At 41.7% G+C, this 21,751-nt stretch overlaps 1 protein-coding gene across 1 annotated transcript in view; it reads left to right on the top strand.

Annotated features, from left to right (window-relative positions):
• The first annotated feature begins 761 nt into the window (after positions 1–761).
• Positions 762–21,751, top strand: part of smad3a (SMAD family member 3a) — a 37,363-nt gene continuing 16,373 nt past the window's right edge. Inside the window, exons 1-2 of the mRNA XM_040045658.1 lie at positions 762–773; positions 10,274–10,687. Of these exons, the coding sequence (XP_039901592.1) occupies positions 10,485–10,687 (203 nt within the window). The 5' untranslated portion in view covers positions 762–773; positions 10,274–10,484. The remainder of the gene's footprint in view (positions 774–10,273; positions 10,688–21,751) is intronic.

Raw genomic sequence — 21,751 nt, 5'->3', positions numbered from 1 at the left:
GTCGAGTTTAGAAAAGATTGTGGCACCTGCTGTAGCTCAAAGGCGTATGCTATCAGCTAGCACTTATTCTTAACAGTTTTTAATTTAACCCCCGAAAATCAATGCAGGAGCGCAGGGTTTTATCCTTCTTATCAACAAAGAAGAATCCCGCCCCGAGGTGAGATGTGGATTGCCGAATAATGCCTGCTGCAAGTGAGTCCGTTATATAGTGCTCCATAGCCCCGTGCTCAGGCTTTGAGAAACTGTACAAGCAACTGTTTGGAAAGGAAGCGCTAGGGAGAAGACCTATACAAAAGTAATAGGGATGGTGAGGTGGGAGCGGCAAGGCCCAATCCTTACTAAACACTTGGGAGAGAACATGGTATTCAGTGTGAACCGCAGAGAGGTCAGTGATAACCTCTGCTGGGTTAGTGGCTACAATGTTAGGTACAGCCAACCTTAAACACTGCTTGTAGCACCTAACACTCCACCCTTGCTGCTTTAGGGGCATTTAGTACTTACTTTTGCCAAATAATAAAAAATAATCAATCAAATAAATACAGAAAAACATGGATTTGTTGTAGTCAGTGCTCCTGCTGCTACTTACAGCTGACCGAACTTTGCACTGACATCATAGCCCAGAGGTCTTTGATACATCAAAGGCAAACGTATGATGTACACGTATTTCAAGCGCATGTGCGCAGGAGGTAAACAAATGCATCAGGTGTGAACAGATGACTGCGTTCGCTAACTGAAGGTACAGTATCTGGGTTGGGTTGAAATGCTCTTCAGATGTTCCAGCTTTAATCTCTTTGATGTGATTCGATACTAATTACCATTAAGCTTCATACACACTGGAAGCTATTTGCTCCTCACACATCCTTATGTAGCTGCCAGCTGGTCCCTTGCAGAATCCCAAGGCTCCAGTTCACTAGTTGACCCTCTCTTTACAAGCAGGTCACATGTCAATATTCTCCCCTGTTCTTGGCAGACTCTTCAGTCAGTCTGTTGAATGTTTTTGCCTGCTCAGTGTAGTGGGGAATGCAAACTGCTTGACACTGAAATGTTCCTGCTTCCATTCTTGCTGGAGGCACAAAAGTATCCAGTCAAGCACGTAGACTGACTCCAGTTTTACAAGTAAGCACCCAAAAAAAGCTGCTACTATTAATCTTATTTATCTTAAATTGGTTAAACATCCATCTCGAGGAAAATTTTAGTTTAATGTCTTCTTTTTTGCATGTTTGTCGGTAATGCAGAACCCTTATTAAGCAGACCTCTTTTGTTCGTGTCCATGACTTATACGTTACACATTTTTAAAGGCTTATGGAGTCTGATAACAACTCCAACAACCAGAGTGCTCCTTCCTCTCGCATTGCTCAGCTGCAGCAATACAGTGGTAGCCCAGGGACATTTTTTGCATATTGTCATGGGGTGTGTGAATGGGGCTTAGGCGATTGAGAAATGATATCAGCCACAAAGAAAAGCAATGGTCTGTGACCAAATGCTTGCTCTTCTATGCATATGTTCTCTGAGATTGAGGGCTTTAGTTGCCATATAAATGCAAATAGCAGGCTGGTATATTTGACATAATGTGCAATTATGAGTCAAATTGGGATTTTACTCAGTCTCATCCACTTTACTGTTTGCTGATGTGCATACTGGAGCATACTAAAATCCCACAGAGTAGCAGGACTTTAGACATAAAGATGGCTATTCGTCTTTAGGAGGAGAAAGAAAGATTAAGACCCTATGTCCAGGATTAATGAGCTTTAATTATTTTATGAGATAAAATACTGACGATGTGTGCTGCTGGTAAAGTTTCTGGGCTGCCTTTCCTCATAAAAGCCATCCCTCAAGATTCTCTCCATATAAAGCAATGCAATATCAGGGACTATAACATCTAGTCCTTTTACTGAATCATGAGATATATAATATTCTGTTTGGTTGAGTAAGTAGCCTACATTGTCAGAAAGATGATTTATTAGGTATATATGATTGTAATAAAGGAAAATAACCTCTGGGTGGTGCAATTTCACCTTTTTCCACCCTCTGGTTAGAATACTCAGATCCTACTCTGTGTCAGGGATGAGTTGATGCCCGAAGTGGGGAACTTTAAGTAAGAGGGGAGCGGGAGATCGACAGACCGATTGGTGCTATGGCTGCAGTGACACGAATCCTGTACCAATCCGTCATGGTAAAGAGAGCGCGAAGCTCTTAATTTAGCGGTCAGTCTGTGTCCCGACCGTCACAAATGGCCATGAGCTCTGGGTAGTGACGGAAAGAACAAGATCAGGGATACAAGCGGCGGAAATGAGCTTTCTGCGAAGGATGACTGGCCACTTTCTTAGAGATAGGGTGATGTCCCACTGGGAGGAGGCCCCTAGGCAGACCCAGGAGAGATTATATCTCTCGGCTGGCCTGGGAACGCCTTGGTGTTGCTCCAGACAAGCCCGAGAAGGGAACTAGGGAGAGAAGTGGTCTGGCCTTCTCTGCTTAGGCTATTGCCCCCTGCGACCTGGTCCTATATAAGCTGAGGAAAATGGTTGGATGGAATTCGATGGTTTGATTTTGTCAGACCCTTAAAAGGCCAACCCTGGGTTTAAGTCCAAGAGCAGTGGTGCTGACTGAAGGAGTCATGGTTACTGAAATTAATTCTTGGATCTTTCTTTGTGCCCCCATTAATTTACACAGACTCACCAACAGTGGACAGCAGGAGACTAGAAAAATGTTATCTGATGTGATGAGTCTCGATTTCTGTTCACTTGTTACTGCATCTCAGTTCAGTAGGGAGCTTTGAGTTGTGGTGGAGTGACAGGTTCACTTCCAACCCACAAATCTGTAGCAACTCTGTCATGCTGTCAATATGAAGAAAAATGTCTGAGGAAATGTTGTTGAATCTGTGCCACTAGCGTTCAAATGGTCGTTGAATGTAAGTCCCAAAGTCTGTAAAAACAGAATTTTTTCCTGGCAAAGCCAGTTAGTTTGATCATTTACTGCATTGTATTTTCCCATTTCGGCACTACACTCTTGGTCTCCTGGTACCTTATTTCTGGTTTGTGGTGTCCGCATATGATGTCCACATATACCTCACTGAGGTGTCACTGTTGAGTAAAGTTGAAAAAAAGAGACTTGGTTGAAGCAACAGCTGTTCAAGTGTTAATTATTAAGATTGCTGTGCTAAGGGCTCAACAGCTGCTTTACACTGGAGTAAATTTAGAGTCATTAGTGAAAGGAGCTGATGATAGGAGGACCGGAATCATGCTGTTATACTATATGCAGCAGTTATTTTAGAAACATAGATCATTTAAAGCTGTTTAAACAATGGGAATTCGCTGACTGAGTCACTTCAAATCACCTCATGAGTCACAGAGTTAAGTTCATTTAATGTGAATAAACAAGTTCAATAAAGTGAAGGGTGACTGAAAAATTGTTCGCTTTACTCTGAGAAACATAAAATGCCATTTACTTCCTGTTATTATATCAGTTTAATGACCTACTTTTACATTTGCTACAAAGTACCTACTCTTTTTTAAACTACTTTATAGTAAGTACTACCTATTTGCTATTACTTGTAGGTGAAAAGTTCCTGCAGGAAACTGACTAAATGGAGAATATCATGTTCCCTTCATCCCTTTTGAAGTTTTCTGAACCCTCAAAATACACATCTGGTAATATAATCATCATGTTTCTTTTGAAACAGTATAGTTATCTGAGAAAAATGAGTTTAAGGATAACTGAGCTTTATACGTTGTAAAGGAGTATGAAAATAAGTCAGAATTCTAGATTAATCTGATTTTGCTCAAAGTAATACTTTTAGACTTAATTAAGAGAACTGATTAGTTCCTTCAATGAATATCAAGTATATGTGTTACACTGTGGGTATGTCAATATGATGAGAAATCGGTTGTAAAGCTTATTTTATCTGACTTTCTGTCATCAAATATGTCTACGTTCAGTGGATTATTCTTCCAATTATATTTGGCCACATACTCTGCTACTTATCAAGTTTAGCACATCCCGAATTAGAAGTGAAAGTACTCTAATAAGGCTGTTAGAGGATACTTAATGACTCCGTGTGTCATATGGCACAGTATTCAGTACTCTTTGCCTCCAAACAGTGTCTCAAACTGAGTGACCTTAACTCAATATCCTGTCTGCTATCAATGAGATTATGCAGGCATGCTAACAAAAGGAAATTTGCTCTCACAGGGATTGACCAACAGCCATTTATAGTGACTCATGACTCAGAGGTAAGTCATGGCAGCGCTGCCTCAGACGACACTGTACAAGCTTGCATTTTATAATAAGTCATAGTAGGAACAACGGGTTATCACCAGGGCTATCGTTATATACGGTGAGTCATAGCTCAAGTGGAGATAAACTTTTCACTGCAGATACAAAGACTAGGTTTACCACAGCTATATAAGGAAAGAGAAAAGACCCACCTGGACTGTGAGTCATGTGTGTTCATGTAGTACCAGGGAGAAGTCGTATGAGCAGAGTCACACAGTGCTGATGAGCAACAAACATGAGTCTGTGGTACCAGTCAGGACACTCACACGGACCCATTTCCCTGCAGGGTCATCCTGTCAATCCTACTTGAAAAACTAAAAGGAAATATTTATTACTGAGTTCCTATCCTTTGTTTTTCTGGGAATATCTAACAAATAGTTTAAAATTAAATATATATAATACTGAACTTTTATTTTGAGAAAAACAGCAGCAGCTACTATTAGGCAGTAAAGTTCATAATTCAGCGGGCGTAGGGGGTAATACAAGCAGTTATTACCATTTTACATTTGCGCTGAGAGGAAATCTATCTCAGGAAGCTTGGCTTTATGGGAAATGTTCTTTGCTTCTGCTTTATTTTACCAATTTGAGTCATCGTGCCATCAGACAGTGAAGTTTTATTCCTATTGCCCTTTTCAAACAAATAACATGCATTCAAAATGCCGTGGCTGGCAAAAAGAGACATTACAATGACTTTAATTTATTAATTTAATTTTTTAAATTCATAGCAGCAATATTGGGTTGTTCTGGGGTTTATTTGTCATCTAATGTAAACATTCTGTATAATAAAAAACTGCTTCTCTAGCAATGCAAAAATAAAGAAAGGCAACACAATCTCATAGGTTTTGGATGTTATGTGGAGCATGTTGCCTCATTAGAAGGTCCTGGGTTTGAATCCACGTTCTGGCCGTTACCTTTCTGTGTGGGGGTTGCATATTCTTTCCAGGTACTCGAGCGTCCTCACACAGTCCATAGACATGCAGTTAGTGTGAGCAAGTTAATTAGTGATTCTAAATCACCCGTAGGCGTGAATGGGAGCGTGAATGGTTGTCTCTCTCTGTGTAAGCCCTGCGACAGACAGGCAACCTAGCCAGGGTGTACCCTGCCTCATGCCTTATGGTAGCTGGGATAGGCTCCAGCCCTCCCGTGAGCCTAAATTGGATAAACAGAAGAGAATAGGCAAGCAGTCTTGTTGAACATATTGAGTAATAACTTACAGTACAAGATGTTTAAAAAAAAAAGACAGTCATTGTCGCAACAAATGTCCCTAGAGCTACTTGGCAGTTTCTCTAATTTAAGGAGATGAGATCAGACGTTAGGATTGCAGAAGTGTCGTTATAAAAAAAGGTGTCACTACAAAGCGTGCTCACTAAAAAAGTCCTACGACCAAGTTTAAAGTTTAACATGACTTTATTTGGAGGAAAAGTGGGTCTGCACACATTGGACGGATCAGCATACATTCAAAATTGTGTCCAGATTTTATTTAGGAGTATATGAGGAGAACCATACAGAAGTAAATGACCCCCCGCCCCCCCAAAAAAACAAAACCCGCATGTTTTTGAATTATCAAGTCAAGACTAAATTCTGACCCCTTAGCCCAACTAAAATACTATTGCCAGACCTGAAGACAGCTGCTCTATTAAGGCATTGCAGAAATAGTGAATTGAAACAGCTCTGCGAAAATGAACCTTCCTAATTTAATCATCATCAGTGTGCAATTCTCATAAGCAGCTACAGGAAATGGAGGTTGTTGCCGCTTTCTATGAGTTATATTGGCGAGAGTTCACTCGTGTGATTGTTTATTAACCTGCATTGTGTGTTAGTTCAGTCAGATTGAACGCTGCAAATATTTTAAAAAGAATGTACTCTCAAGTTTTTCTTGCAATTGTGTGATTCTAGTAACTGCAAACAACCAATAAGGGCATGCTTATGAAGACTGACTATGAAGATTTAGCCGAGTGACTGGCAATTAGACTGAGATGAAAAATAGCTGTCTTCCTGTTATTCATAGCAGAGTGACTTGCGCAACAGCACAAAGTTTCAAAAGATCTGTCACAAGGGATTTGGACCGAACACCATTTCCTGTGTTTGAGTAGATGAGCTGGTAAAAAGAGTGACGTCATACACAAAATAAGTGCCGGAACAAAACAATCTGTATACCAATGTGGAAACAGAGTCACTTTTGATGGGTCTGCATACAAAAGTGAAAGCACAAGCAGGCACAACGAACTGTCATTTATAGAGTAGTGAAGTGAGAAAGGAAGGGCCTACTGCATGTGGAAGGGTGTGTGTGGGTTTGCCTGTGTGTGCGTGATAGTTATGGTGTTGATTGGTACACCATGTGCTCGCTCTACCATCCCTGGAGGAGCTGTCATAAGCTGTTGAACGATTGATGGCTCTCTCAGAGGGAAAACACAGTGTCCTGTTATTGCCAAGAGGATCAGTGTTAACACTTTTATATGGCACCCCTGAGCTCTGTTCACTCACGAACTGGTATATGTCAAACACGCACAAACAAACGCATGCAGGCAGTCACGCCAACTTTGTATATGTTAGTGGTTCTCAGGGGGAGAAGCTGGTGTGACAGATCAGGAGAAGGAATTTAAAAAAAAAGAAGTCAAAGAATATTGCACCATTTTTTAAACTAAAATTAAACTTGTTCCTTTTTCATTTTTAATGACAGAAAAAGGTTTTTGGAGGAATATGCTTTTTTTTTCTCTCTAGCATGCCAGAAAAACTTTGAGAGTCTGTGGTGAAACATGATTGTTTCTCATGAAGAATGGTGAATGGTAGACTTTGCGCATTTAGTTTGAGAAAGATGTGTATAATCTTCATGGCCAAGTAAAATATTGTCTTTTAAAATTATTTATTTCGTTTTTAACACCTAAAAATGTGTAATCTTCTGACATAATAATTGTGGATTTTATTGTAAAATCATACACAGGGTTGTTAAAAGGTGATCTTCTTTGACAAACTATGAACAGTAAAATATGTAACATTTGGAGCAATCACTCTATTTCATGGTCTGGTTTTACTAGTTTTATTAGTAATCCACTGCGTTCGAGCTGCAACACTTCTGTGAGGGGTTTTTAAGCAGGATTTGTGACAGTTACCTACATTTTTTTGTGTATTTTTGTTGCTTTTCAAACATCTGTAGCAACTGTCAAATACAAAATTTTATATGTGATTATCCAAAACCAGGACCTTCTGAAAACTCTAAACAGTATATGTTACAAAAATCTGCAGAACATAACCAACAGAAAAAGATCTGTGTTTATTGTGTCCAATATATAACTTTTAAATTGATTTTTTTAATTTACTGAAATAAAAGTGTGCGATAATTTTAGATGTAGTTGGGGTTGGTACACATGAGCGATGAATTAAACTTTCTAGGGGATGCTGACTGTATTTAAGCAGTTATTTATATCTAAGTTCAAATGATATAATCTTCAGCATCTGTCTTTTTTAAATTGGCTAATAACTGGTCATCTGCTTCCTTATCACATCCATCCAGAGTCCCACAGTTTGAATGCCTCTCCACTGGGACATTATGACGTCAAAGACCCACCCACACCCACACACACACACTGGAACAAGTCCCCTGAGGTTGCTGCCAGCACAATGTCATTATCATCCATCGGACTGCAGTGGCCACTGCCCATTGAGTCTCGCTGACGTTCCTTTTGTGCTCAGTAATTCTTCTCACAGAAGCCCACAACTCCACCCCCAACCCCCACCCGTACACCCGTCCTCCCGCCTGTCTACTGCGGCCCATCTGTAATCCCATCCCCCCGCCCCGCACCCCCATATCCGCTCCGTCTCGGCCTGCACTTCTCCAAAACAAACCAGCTGTCTTGGCCGGTCGTGTCCCTGGGGGCGTAAACAGGTGTCGAGAGGGCCGCGGGGCCTCAGCGTGTGACACACGGCCACACGCTCCTCCAGCCTTCTCCTCCAACCTGCCAACCCACCACAGAGCGAGAGAGTGGTGTGTTTTACACTTTTGTGGACTTGATAGTTACTACAGACAAGGAGCTGTTGATATCTGGGACTGCACATAAAACCTAATCTCTACAGGTCAAAGCAGCTGCTCACACTAAGTGCTTGTGATAGTTTCCTCACAGTCATTGATCTGAGAAGTCCTTTGTTTATTTTTTAGAAAATCTTTGCTCAAGGGTGAGAATTCATTTAACAAAGATATCATGTATGAAGAAACCTTGACATGCCTGTAGCAGATATAAAAATACACACTGCTGTGCAACCAAAATAGATGAAAGGAGACGGGTATGTCCTGCTGAGCTTAAAGCCAGCTGTATTTTTAGCACAAACTTCACACTGTGCATAGGAGTGGAGGAGGGGGCTTGCTGGCTGAATGCAGGTCAATGCGCCTGTACACACATACCAAAATGGTAACAGCAGGTCAATGCCACTATAGTTGTATAATTCTGAACAGTCAGTGGAGGCAGTGAGCAAATATTGGCACCTCACTACCATCACTATCCTCATATATGCGTCCACTGTGGGCCATTTGAATTCCAGCTGTGTAAGTTCTTCTTCTGTGTGACTATAGAAAATTTGTAAACTGAATCCAAGCAAGTGCACCGGCTTCTTTGTGCAGAGCGTTCACATTTTACGACTCTTTCAAGTGCCTGCTAATAAGATACCCGACTTTGGAAACTGTGCTTGAAAGCAGTAAAGTCTTTCTTTTGAAGCTGCAGCAACAAAGGCAGCTTCACACCCTAAACAGTCCCGCTATCACTCTCTCTGCGGTGAGCTCAGCGGCACTGCACGGCCCATTGTACATCTGCCACTTGACTCCTTGACACTGAAACAGGGAGTGTGTGTGAAAGGTGGTGTGGTGGAGGTGTTTAGGCCTACATGTGCATGTGTCAAGCTGTACTTGTGCTTTAGTGGAGCTGAGCCAAGCTGCAAAGCCAAACTGCCACCTCGTTGATTCCTGTGTTCACGTGTAAAACAAGCTGAGGCAAGTTAGTGGCTCATCTCTTGCATTCATGTACGACTCCTATCACCTTCCATCTTTACAGCAGCTCCAGAGTTATTCACCCATCTGGAGACAAAACAAGCCAGTAGCAATTACTGGAAACCCTTTGCGCTAGTGATGCTGAATGTCAAACCTCAAGCCTTTATTCAACAAAAACACAGGCACGGCTGTATTCTTATGCAACCTTGGTTATGTGGCTGACAGCCAGGCAATTAAGCATATGTGGATTTCTAAAAGTAAAATGGAAAAAGAAGCATAGAGTATGTTTTCCAGCTGAAGTTGGAAACCTACACTTATTTTTAAAAAGAACAGCACTTTTGATTATAATTATGTCTCACAGTCTAAACTGAAACACAACAGAGCCAACGTTTTCTTTTTTTATTTAGACAGCTCCACTGTCCTATACAGCCTACTGAAACAAAAGAAAAACAGAAGGAAAACAAGGACCTAATTTCATCAGAAATTTTGAAGTGAAGTCACATGCAAAAGAACAAAAACTGCCCAGTGTTACATAACTAAATCAAGTGATCTGTTGTGACTGCTTATTTAGACACAGCCACGTGGAGGTTTATCAGCAATAACAGGGAAAAGGATGGAGATTGCGCAATATCAGCAAAACACATTTGGCCAGCTGCTCACACTGGCCTTTCATGGGTCTGCTGTGCAGTCTAAAGTCTGAATTGAGACTCTCAGCAGCAGCTCATGCATTTGCATTTGATGCAGACTCTTAGCAGATTTCAGTCGGAGGATCCAGCACCCGCGGATGACTCTGAACTTAACCAAAAACTTTGCTCGTGGAAGGCTAGAGCATTCAGAGACGTAAAAAACCTATCACGACGCTTTCGTTTCTGCCTTAGAGCTAGCGACGCAGTTTTGGGTGTGAGTCAAGTGAGGTGTGTTTAGACTAGCTCTGGCCTGAAAGAGTGCAGACGGAACTAGGTTTTCTGGCGGAGTAGCACTAAATCCACAGCGCAACAGACTACCGGTGCACAGTTCACCGCTGAGCTCGAGACAGACGGAGCGAGTCCGCTAAAAGTGGTCGGTGTGACTCCGAGATGTGTTTTGTGTGACTTTAAAAACAACAACAACAGCAGCAGTTTGTCTTTACTCCCGTCGTCTCCACTACTCGGAGCGCTTTAGGGACACTTGTTCCTCCGTGTTTTTTCCAAACTGACGGACTTCTCGACACTGGACTGACTTCAGCTGAACTCAAAAGATGTCAATTTTGCCTTTCACTCCCCCCATTGTCAAACGACTTTTGGGCTGGAAGAAGGGAGAGCAGAACGGCCAGGAGGAGAAGTGGTGTGAAAAAGCGGTGAAGAGCCTGGTGAAGAAGCTGAAGAAGACGGGACAACTGGACGAACTGGAGAAAGCCATCACCACCCAGAATATCAACACGAAATGCATCACTATACCGCGGTAAGGAGAGTTTGAGCGTTGACGTTGACCGTGAAATCAGCATCCTAGCTAGCTGTACAGTTAGTAGCTTCCCCGGGGGGTTATTACTTCAGCTGATTTCATTACAGCTTTGTTACAGAAAACTCAAAAAGGTTTCTTCCCTGGTTTCTGTCATCCTCGGCGCCTTGCACATGTATGGCATCATTGCTCGACTTGAGAAGTTGACATTTCCACTTCCTTTCTGGCGTCAATATTTCAAACTGTTGATTTCCTTTACGTGTTTATTGTGCAGCAACATGGTGGCTAAGGTGCTGCTTAACGAGCTAGCGTTGGACCATGAGCAGAGCTAGCAGATCATGTCTGAAACATCTCGGTGGCGAGCTGCTGGGGCATCATGCTGTCATCGTGTGCACACTTCACTTTAAGCGAGCAGCCTTCAGCACTTTCTTATTATCACATCAGCATTCAGCTGAGGGTGTTTTGCTGAGAATAAAAAGGGTACAGTCCATGCATTAACTAGCCAGCAGAGCACATGCAGTGCAAAAGCATTAATGGAGTCCAAGTTATATAACTTGGCCTTAATCTGGGACGCTTTCTAGCGTTCTTAGTGCGTAGGCGAGCCCGTGGAGCTGGCTTCTTCTTGCTCTCAGTCTGCACAGCCATTTGTCCATCAACACATTATTTAGAACAAATAACCAACACTGGCATTTGTCAGTAAATCACAGCTGGTAGCTTCTGTGAGTCACTTCTCTCCTGAGCAGTCATTCTCCTCCCTCGATGAGAGGCTGTGCTTGTAAAAGCCTCTGAGGTGCACAATGTAAACACAAATCATGGATTTTACCCCTGCCACTCTTTAAAATGTATGTGTGGTATTACTGCAGTGTTGATTTTTCAAGTACTCTCAGTTGCCGGTTGTTTTAGTACACCTTAATCCACCCAATGAGCAGAGATAAACTGATTAGTCAACTTGAAAGTTCTTGTCGTTACATGGATAATCAATTTGAGTCATTTTGCATACTCACATGTGTCAGCTTACGTGATGTGGTTTTTAAGGCGCATCCCTTTAAGATAAGATACTTGGCATATAATTAACACCTGTGTCAGTAATAAAAAGCTTTGTCAGTATCTACAGATGCCTCCAGTCTGTTGTGCAGAAGAAGCGAGTGGTCTGCAGCCTCCAAAATAGCTATAAAGAGCCTGTTACACGTCCCTGTAACAGTTCTAAAAACTGAACATGATACATTTTGCTTTGGAGATGTCATATCAAATTGAATTAGTTTTAACCAGGTCCAACTGCAGCGAAAGAAAATGGATGGATGGACAGGTGGAACTTGTATTAAAAGTACAGTGTCTGCTCACATGTATTTTACTTCTTCTGCTTTCTCCACTTTTACAACTAAACTCTCCAGACCTTTGCTTGCATCTGCAAAATCTCACTAGTGTTTGTGGGCTATTCAGATTTAATAGCATACTGTCAGATGAAAATTGAGCCTCAGTGGGGCACTCCCACATTCTTCATTGCCACAAGTGTGCATATCACGGCTTGCACAGGCCTGGGCCAGCGTTCAGAATTAAGCCTACCCAGAAAGTTAAATAATGTTTGTCGTGATCCAGGTTTCATATTTCCCACCACTAATGCAGAAGGGAAGAGGTGGAGTGCATTAAGATGACCCCAGATCAGAGCTGGCTGTCAGTGTTGGCTAACAGAGTCCCTGGAGAGCTGCTGTTTCTATTAATTCCCCCACGTTTTGGCTTGCTGACAGCAGCTGCTTGCATGTTCAGGCCTGTCCACAGGGAGGTCAGCTTCTATCTCTCTGACACATGAACTCCCTGTTCAAGCTCATTGCTACCCGTCTTAATGGTGGTTTGCAGTGATGCTGAGTCGAAGGAAGCGGGCTCTGTGTATATTGATTGAATCAATAGTTGTATATGGTGGGGGAATAGCAGGAAATTTATATCACATCTCAGTGGTGTACATTGAGATAGAGTTATGGGGAAAGAAAGGATCAGATCTCAGCGGGCCAAGTGACAGAATATTATATTGAAATCTCAAGGCTATTTTTTTTTTTTTTTCCTGTCTTGTCAAGCACACTTATTTCTTTTTGTGTATGTGAGTTTGGTCTGTCAGATGAATCTTCGAATCAGCTGGGGAGCTTTGGGAAAGACTAGTTGTTTTTGAATGGCTGCAATCTGCTAGATAACACTAGCACACAATTACAGGACTATCTGTGGAAACTGTATAACAGCTTGGTGAGTTTGGTGGTTAAGTTATTTTTGGGTTGGAGGTCATTGACGTGGTCAGTGGGGCTGCATGTAGGTGTAGGTGTGCCTTTATCTTATGAAAAAAACATTAGTCATGTTCCCAGTTGAGGTCAAAACAAAGTATTGCAGGCTTTGACTGTTACTCAGAGAGTGCCATTGCTCTACTTGCCTTTTAGTGGTTTTTGACAATGAACAGCTTTACTCATTTAAGACGTAAGTAAAAGTTTAAACCTCTGTCCAAGTTCAAGCCTGACTCATTCAGCAACGAGCAGCTGTGGTACTGACCTACCCTCTTCTTTTCTCCATTGGCCCTATTAAAGTCCTGTCTTCCTGTGAGCTGTAAACTTGGGTTAGCCGAAAACACTAGTGTGTAAAGTGCGTCAAGCCACTATGAGTTTCTGATGCATGAGGGATGGATGTGTAGTGTGACAGCCTGCTGTGTGTTTGAGTGTGACAAGATGACTAACAGATGTGTGTCCTGTTGTTTACCAAGACCTGTATCTATAAACAGGAGCCAAGTTGTGTTTCCGTTATACCAGGATAAACTGGGAGCAGAGTTAAATATAGTTACAAAGTCAGTATGGGGAGGAGGTCAGGTTGGTTGGATAGGTCAACAAAACCTCAGGCTTTGAGACCAAACATGTACGTATGCTTCCTGTTTCCTAAGCGTAGTAAATGTCGTTTTTCTTTTTTCTTTTCCTGAGTTATGGCCATGATTGTTTCCTAACGTCAACCAAGATTACGTAGGCTTTTTAGCCTTAAGGAAGTAGTTACTTTACCCAGACCACATTTTTAAAGCAAACTATTGCATTTCACATTTTAACCTAAATCCCTGACCTTTTGCCAACCCTAACCAGGTCACGTTTTTTTTCTCTCAAACTCCAACCATAGTGGTGTCCATTCTTGAGTGGTTTTCTGTTCAGAGAAGTGACTTGTTTTGTTACTGTTTTGGGAGACACTACCACATTTCACCCCCCCAAATGAAAAAAACTTTGTCAACCATTGCCACACAGTCAAACTTAGTGTAAACATTTAAACTTAAAGTTTTTGAGGGTGAATTTTAGGTGCAGGTAATTGGGAGGCAGTGGTTGAGCAAGTCAAACAGTTGCAAACAGTGTAACAAAAAATGCCATATTGATTAAAAACAATATTATCTCTTCCTGTACCTGCTTTAGAGATATATTTATAGAAGGTATAAAAAAGGACATTGCTACCATAAGGTCACCCATTGGTTGCTTTAAACCCTTTTTGAAGCCTTTTGAGTGTTTCCTTCATTGCTATCTTGGTTGCAAAAAAAACAAAACAAAACAGATGTGATGAGGACAGGGGGTCTAACTATGGTACTACACACTCACAGGCTACTTTGCATAAATCATGGTGAAGTGTAGAAAACTCTGTTTTTGTCATCTATGACTGGGAATCCATTCATAAACTAGAGAACACCAATTTATACAATTCCATACCCTAAACTAGCTGTTACTTTGAAATTTATTATTACTACAGCGTCTTTTTTTTATTTGTTTGTTTGTGTTTTTTATGGATTGCATAGATTAGTCTACAAGCAAACAGTTGACCTTCACCACACACCATTTTTGCTGTTGTGAATAGGAGGATCTCTGAGACAGACCTTAGAGATGGACTGTCTTCTGTAAATACTAATTTGTGACTGTCACAAAGCCACTAATAACTGTTGCTGTGTTGATCAATCTCTTAATGTTTTGGTTACTCAAGTAATTAAGATGATTTTTAAAATGATAGAAATAACAAAAATACACTTTGTTTGTGCAGTCCGAGTTGACACTTTCAGATAGGTTTTGTTTAGAAGCGTATAGCATACAGATTATAATAATATAAATGAAATTAAGACAAAAGGTGTTGGTTTTTGGGAAGCTGGAATCAGATATCGGCTTGAAGTTTTTTGAAATGACCAATTATACAAGTTGTCATTGGAGGAATCAGTAGTTCCTGTAAGTATAGTATAATGTGTGAACTAATCACAAACAAAACTTGTAGAAGATACAGTGCTGCTTTTGACCTGATTGTACTTTGTGTATGATAGTTGTTGTGACAATAGGTAGACAACATCACACTAACTCAATCTGTTGTCTAGTTGTTTGTGCCAAATGTTTAATAATTATGACACAATCATGCACCTGTGCATATAGGGTCTGTCATGTGTGAACAGAGGTAACTTTTCAATGACAAAACTTAATGGGAGTTAAATATTCCTTAGAAAGACACACTCATCAAAGTTGCGTCTTCTGTGTGTGTGCTTAAAAAATATATTTGGGGTTAATGAGTTCCAACAGTTGCACACTGGCATCAAAAAGACATTGAGACATTTTCCATTGTCTTAATATCATGTGTGATACGTGTACTGTGGACAGTGAGTTTTATATTCACAGAGCCTGGGGAAGTGGATTCCTCACCTTTTATCTTAATTTTCTCTGACTTTGTGCAAGGGGTGGTGAGAGGGTTTGTCTTATGTACACACATCTCTCCTGGCACTAAGGTTACAGTCTGATTCACACTGCATGTTGGGGCAGGAGGGAGTGTAGGATCTTCAAGTTCAGAAGTAAAAGATTGGATAAAATGAGAAAGACAGGGACTGGACCAAGAGTGAGAAGGACTGCATCCACACTGCTGTTTCTTTATACATCACTGTTGAAAGTACTTCAACAATACAGTTCTTGATTAAGGAAATTCATTTTGTTGACTTTTGTCAGACCATCATGTTTTCCACCTTATCAGTGTGCAGCAGTTATGTAAAGATGGCTTTGTGATCCACATCAGCAGAATTTAATCCTGAAATGTAGACTGAAAACAAACAGATTTACTTTTGCTGTATACTTGGTGTCTTTTTATATTTGCTACTTTTGGTTAATAGTCCTTCTGGTTAGTCAATAGAATTAAAGCAGTATTTATTTTTTGCCTCATTATAAAAGCTGTGGACACTTGCACTGAAAGAGAGATGTAGAGGAAAAAAAGTGCCGAAGAGAAGTATGGAATTCCCAGTGTTGCAAGGAAGTTGTTGTTATAATGGGGAAAATGTGCTTTAATGAGGGAAGATGAGACATTAATGGGTGACCAAAAACACAGTTGACAAATGAGAAAAGTATAAAAGTAAAAGGTAACAGAAAGCCAAGGGTTGAGATGAAAGACACTGAGGAAGCAGTCTCTTTGGCAAGCTGCAGCGTCTTGAATTCTCAGGCTTATCAGAGGGAGACAGTGGTTAGTGGGATTCTCTCTCACACACACACACACACACACACACACACACACACACACACACACACACACACACACACACACACACACACAAAAAAAAAATATACCCGCTAATAGATGAAATAGAACTGGTTTGTTTACCTTCTAGACAGCATTTGAACATCAAAAGAGATGTCTGCATGTGTCTGGATGACAGACTAGACTTCATTAAATGCACACTGACACACACTGCCAAACTCATACAGTGTGCACCTCGGCCCTGTCATGTCATTGTGCTGTTGTCATACTCAGAGTTAATTTTGTCTCATTCAAATCATCTGGTGATTTTGTAAGCGTAGGCCAGTGTCACTACAGAGGAGCAAGCATGTTGATGATCAGTCCGATGTGTCTGAGGTGGGAGCACAAAAGTGAAAACATAATGAGCCTTCGTGGTTTGGGATCTTGTCTGTTAGAGAGAGATGTGGTGCAGTTTTAAAGTGAAACAACAACAGAGCTGGTATTTGCTCATTCTTGTGCTAATTATATGAGCAGAGCAGGTAAAACTACTCTAGAAGCGTGCTAAAAGCACTTTATGGACGTGTCTTAAACAACTTTACTGCTGCACACTTTGCAAAGATGATATGGAGCTGCCAGACACCTGAGCAGAACCAGGGAGATCTTTTCATGAAATTAACAGTCAGTATGTTGCTTCATAATAAAAGTTTGAGTGCACAGCTACCTTCCAGAATACAAAGCACGCCAGGCTACAGAATTGTGCAGTACATTTTTCCCTCCTACAAACAACCTGTCCAGAGTTCTTTGGGACTGGATTAAGTAAGACAGCTAAAATAACTAAAGCTGAATGGACTTGAGCCTCTTATGAAGGTTCTGGTTGTTCTATTCTGCACTTTAGTGTGATTGCCTGCTCAATGAAATCGCAGCACAGGGGAAACCCTAACTAAAGGGCATGAGTGTGAAAGCACCCACAGAGGTTTGTGCCTGCTAAACTTTTGTTTTGGTAGTTCCGTTCTGATTCCTCTCGCTCTCAAATAATAATTTTGTAATTTTCTGTTTATTTAGCTACTTATATTCTCACATAATCAAATCAACTGTGTGGTTTGTATAATTTCAGAACTGTAAGAAGTTCATCTTTTTTTATGCAATTAAAAATCCAACCCCGCCTCAAGGAAATCAAACTTTTTAGAAAGTTATGAGAATGAAGAACACCAAGTTTTCAAGGTAGGAAGCTGAAAGCTAAAATGACAAATGAATGTAAAACATTAGATTGATATTGTAGGCGTGATTTAACAAAATGCGTCATCACTTTGTTAAATGAGCACACACACTTTGTCATTCACTTTCATGTCAAGTATCACACCTGGGTCACCCGAGACAGTGTTGTTCAACAGGACTCTGTTCAAGACGGGTCACAGAGAGTTTATGTGTGTTGTCTGTCTGTGTGTGGTTGGCGTCTCTAATGACAGTGACAAGTCTGCTTCTTCAGGATTCCTGTCATTGTTTGATTTACTTGACTGAAAGGGATTACTGCTGTGAGTCATGACTGAAGTCTGTTTGTAGACAGTAGTAACTGTGTTGTTGTGCTTACTTTGTTTGGACCTTAAAAACAAAAGAGTTTAGTGTCCTCGCTACTGTTGGACAGTAATTTCTTAGTTAAGTCACATGGTGATGTCATCCTAATATTGTTGCATTTTTGTTGAGGGTATCATTGGTTGTACAAACAATAACAGGATTTATTTAAGATCCTGATCAATTATAAGTCTAGTGTATATGCCATGCCTGAAGCTTGGTGTTCATCATGCTTCTGTTTTCTGTTCCTTCAAAGGAAATAAACAGAATACTGACTGTAGAATTCAGGCTACTTAACCATACGTTAATAGATATAAATATATTTATGCCATTGTACATGACTCTGTGTGCGTGTGTGCATGTAGTTAGTCAGCTTAGAGGAATGCTCTTTCAGACTGCTGGGGCCTTGAGGAGGGTGTGGGCTGCTGTTTGGTTTGTGGCTTGCACCACGGGTGGAAGGGTTAGAGACACAGCTCTGCCTCGACTTGGCCCTAGCCTGTCTCACTATCTGCGGGGGAGTGCACATGCAGAAACGCGCACACACACACAGAGACGTGTTCTCCAGACAACAAATGCGCCTTTGTGCTCCACTGGCCACTGCCACCACCACTGCTGCCGCTGCTGCTGCTTCAGGTGCTAGGGTAAAGCTGGGTATGTGGGGGAAGGTCAGTTGATTGGAAGGAGTAGGGGTTTTTAAGCAGGGAGAGGAAGTACAGGTGAAAGTCATAAAATACAGAAATTACGCAATGACTTTTCAAGGAGGTTGTGTGATAAGTGTTTCTTACTGAAGTTGCCATAGTCGTTCAGGACTTGCTGAAAACACAAGAAACGGGAAAGAAACATGAGTCTTTCTTGGCCACAGGGCCACAATTTGTAAGGTTTGATAGGCTGAAACATTTTATCACGATAAGCGGTGACTGTGAGGTCTTCTTACACTTTACTGTCAATGACACCTGAAATAGTGACATGAGAAACTTTGGGCAGAAACATGATAAGAAATGCTTTAGATATTGTATCGTGTGTCTAGATGGATATATTACGCTATAATTGTACCAAGTGTTGGGAAATGATTATATGTCTTGATGCATTCTCAATCATCCAGGAAAGTAAATCTCCAAAAGTTGGTTCTGTTCATCTGTAGCGTTTTGTGGGAGAAACGTTTCGTCACTCATCCAAGTGACTTCTTCAGTCTCAGCTGACTGCAGTTTTCCCCAATCTTATAAACAGTACATTTGCATAATGACTGAAACCAGTCCACTGAAGGAACAATGGGCTGGGAGGTCAGTTCCTTAATCTTAATTATGCTAATTCTCATGACCATTGATCAACAACCACTGACCAAAACCCACTGATCAATGGCCATGAGTACCATTCACAGAGAGTTGGGGAATGGCTGCAATCACAGCATTGTGAGATGGCGAAAGATGTACCCTTAGGCCCCCTCCTCGATTCAGAGATGGTCTTTCCCTTTTCACGTAAATGGCCTCCTTGACTCCGCGCTCAAACCAGCGTTCCTCCCTGTCCAAGATGTGTACATCCTCATCCTTGAAATAGTGTCCACTGGCCTGTAGGTGTAAATAGACTGCAGAGTCCTGGCCTGACGAGGTAGCTCTTCTGTGTGGGTGAAGAATTTGTCTGACAGACAGCTCACTCAAACAGAGACAAAACATCCTTGCTAAAGGGTTGAATTTTGCTGTCACACCGAGACAAATCCCGCTAGTGGAGCTGATCACAGCCACAGAAACAGCAATTTGCAACAACAATATTGCAGAAGTGGAAGCAGAGCAACTACGGAAAGTTTCGGCCTGTCTCAGCAATGCAAAGCCCCCAGCATCCAACATCACCATGGAGGAGAGGAAGGCACTCACATCACTTAGTGATGACAACAACATTATCATCCTTCCGGCAGACAAGGGTAGGTGCACAGTATTGCTAAACCAGAAAGACTATCATGAGAAAATTTTGTCACTACTCAGTGATGAAAATACTTATGAGCCCCTGAAACGAGACCCAGGAAGTGGCTACAGGAAGAGGGTGATAGACTATCTGAAGCAGTTAGAACAAGACAAGGCTATTGACCGGACCTCCTACCACAGGCTATACCCAGGGGAGTCTACACAAAGTCTGTATGGTTTACTGAAAATACATAAACAGGGTGCACCTTTAAGACCGACTGTCTGCATGATCGACTCTGTCACCTATAACATCTCCAAGTTTCTGCCTTCCATCCTCAACCCGCTGGTGGGCAGCTCTGAACACCACATCCAGAACAACCTGGATTTTGTTGAGAAGGTGAGAGATGTCATCATGGAGGCAGATGAAACCATGGTCTTGTACAACGTTACATCTCTCTTCACTTGCATCCCAGTCACGGAAGCGTTGGAGGTAGTCTGTAAGAGATTACAGGATGACACCAACCTCAGCAACAGGACCACTCTCAGCATCGACCAAGTGTGTTTGCTTTTGGAACTGTCTTCATTCCACCTACTTCACATACAAGGGTCAGTTCTACAGGCAGAAACATGGGTGTGCCATGGGCTCCCCAGTTTCACCCATCGTGGCCAATTTGTACATGGAAGAAGTGGGAAAGAGGGCTTTGCTATCCTACCCTGGAACACCATCAAGCCATTGGTTCAGATATTTGGATGACACCTGGGTGAAAATCAAATCTACGCATCAAATTCACCAGGGAGGATATGAAAAGTGGCAGGTTAGCCTTCTTAGACTGTGAGATTTCCATCAGTAATGGGGGACATCTAAAAGCTGATGTGTACCGTAAACCTACACATACGGATCGGTATCTAAGGTTTGACTCTCATCATCCACTGGCGTACAAACTGGGTGTCATTACGACGCTACAATACAGAGCGAACACCATCCCCACTGACACAGCGGCCAGGGAGGCAGAAGAACACCTCATCAAGAAGGCCCTGAGTAAATGTGGTTATCCCAGCTGGACTTTTGTCAAAGCTGGAAAGGCACCTAAAGAAAGCTCCAGCCGATCCAGGAGAGAAGGACAACCGCTGCCCAAGCGAAAACCTGTAGTGATCCCATGTGTGTCAGGAGTATCGGAGCAGTTGAGATGCATTTTTTTCTAAAAGTCTCTGTGGCTTTTAAACCCCAAAACACGCTGCGCCAAAAACTGGTCCACCCCAAGGATCGGATCCCCCGACACAAACGGAGTAACATAGTGTACGCTGTTAAGTGCCAAGAGGATTGCCAGGATTTATACATCGGGGAAACCAAACAACCTCTGGTGAAGCAGATGGCACAACGCAGAAGAGCTACCTCGTCAGGCCAGGACTCTGCAGTCTGTTTACACCTACAGGCCAGTGGACACTCTTTCAAGGATGAGGATGTACACATCCTGGACAGGGAGGAACGCTGGTTTGAGCGCGGAGTCAAGGAGGCCATTTACGTGAAAAGGGAAAGACCATCTCTGAATCGAGGAGGGGGCCTAAGGGTACATCTTTCGCCATCTTACAATGAATTCTAATCGGAAGCCTAATAAAGAATAAGCAGTCAGGATAACAGACAAATATCCAGCATCTTTTAAACAATTCTGACATGTATGAATTCGAGCACACAGGTTTCTAACTTTGGCGAGGAAAGCATCCAGGGTTCACGGCACACACATGCACCGTAATGACCTTAATTTATCTTAGTTACCCAGTTCTGAGCTTTAATTATATCATCATTTGGATTTTTGCCACTGAAGAATCAACAAGTTAAGGTCAGTTGTGAAATTTGTAAATTTTTTTTTTTTTAGTGGAAATTTCTCTTTGAGGGATATCAGGCTGACACAGCATGGGGGTATGTTTTTAAGAATAAACATTAATTTTTCATGAGAGGTAAACCAGCCTACACTCTGCCCTTCCCTACGAAAAAATGCAACTAGACTGTAGAGAGAAATTTATTGATGACTTGCATCTGGAATATTCTCCATAATTCATCATCATGCTTCAGAAAGAGAGAGACATACTGCTCTGCTCATTGACTGTTTGCAGTAAAACTAATGGCTCCCAGTCC

Source organism: Simochromis diagramma, unplaced genomic scaffold (genome assembly GCF_900408965.1).
Source record: "Simochromis diagramma unplaced genomic scaffold, fSimDia1.1 OVJJ01000079.1, whole genome shotgun sequence".
NCBI lineage: Eukaryota > Metazoa > Chordata > Actinopteri > Cichliformes > Cichlidae > Simochromis > Simochromis diagramma.
The sequence above is the reverse complement of the archived record's forward strand: the minus strand, read 5'-3'. Positions and strand labels throughout refer to the sequence as shown.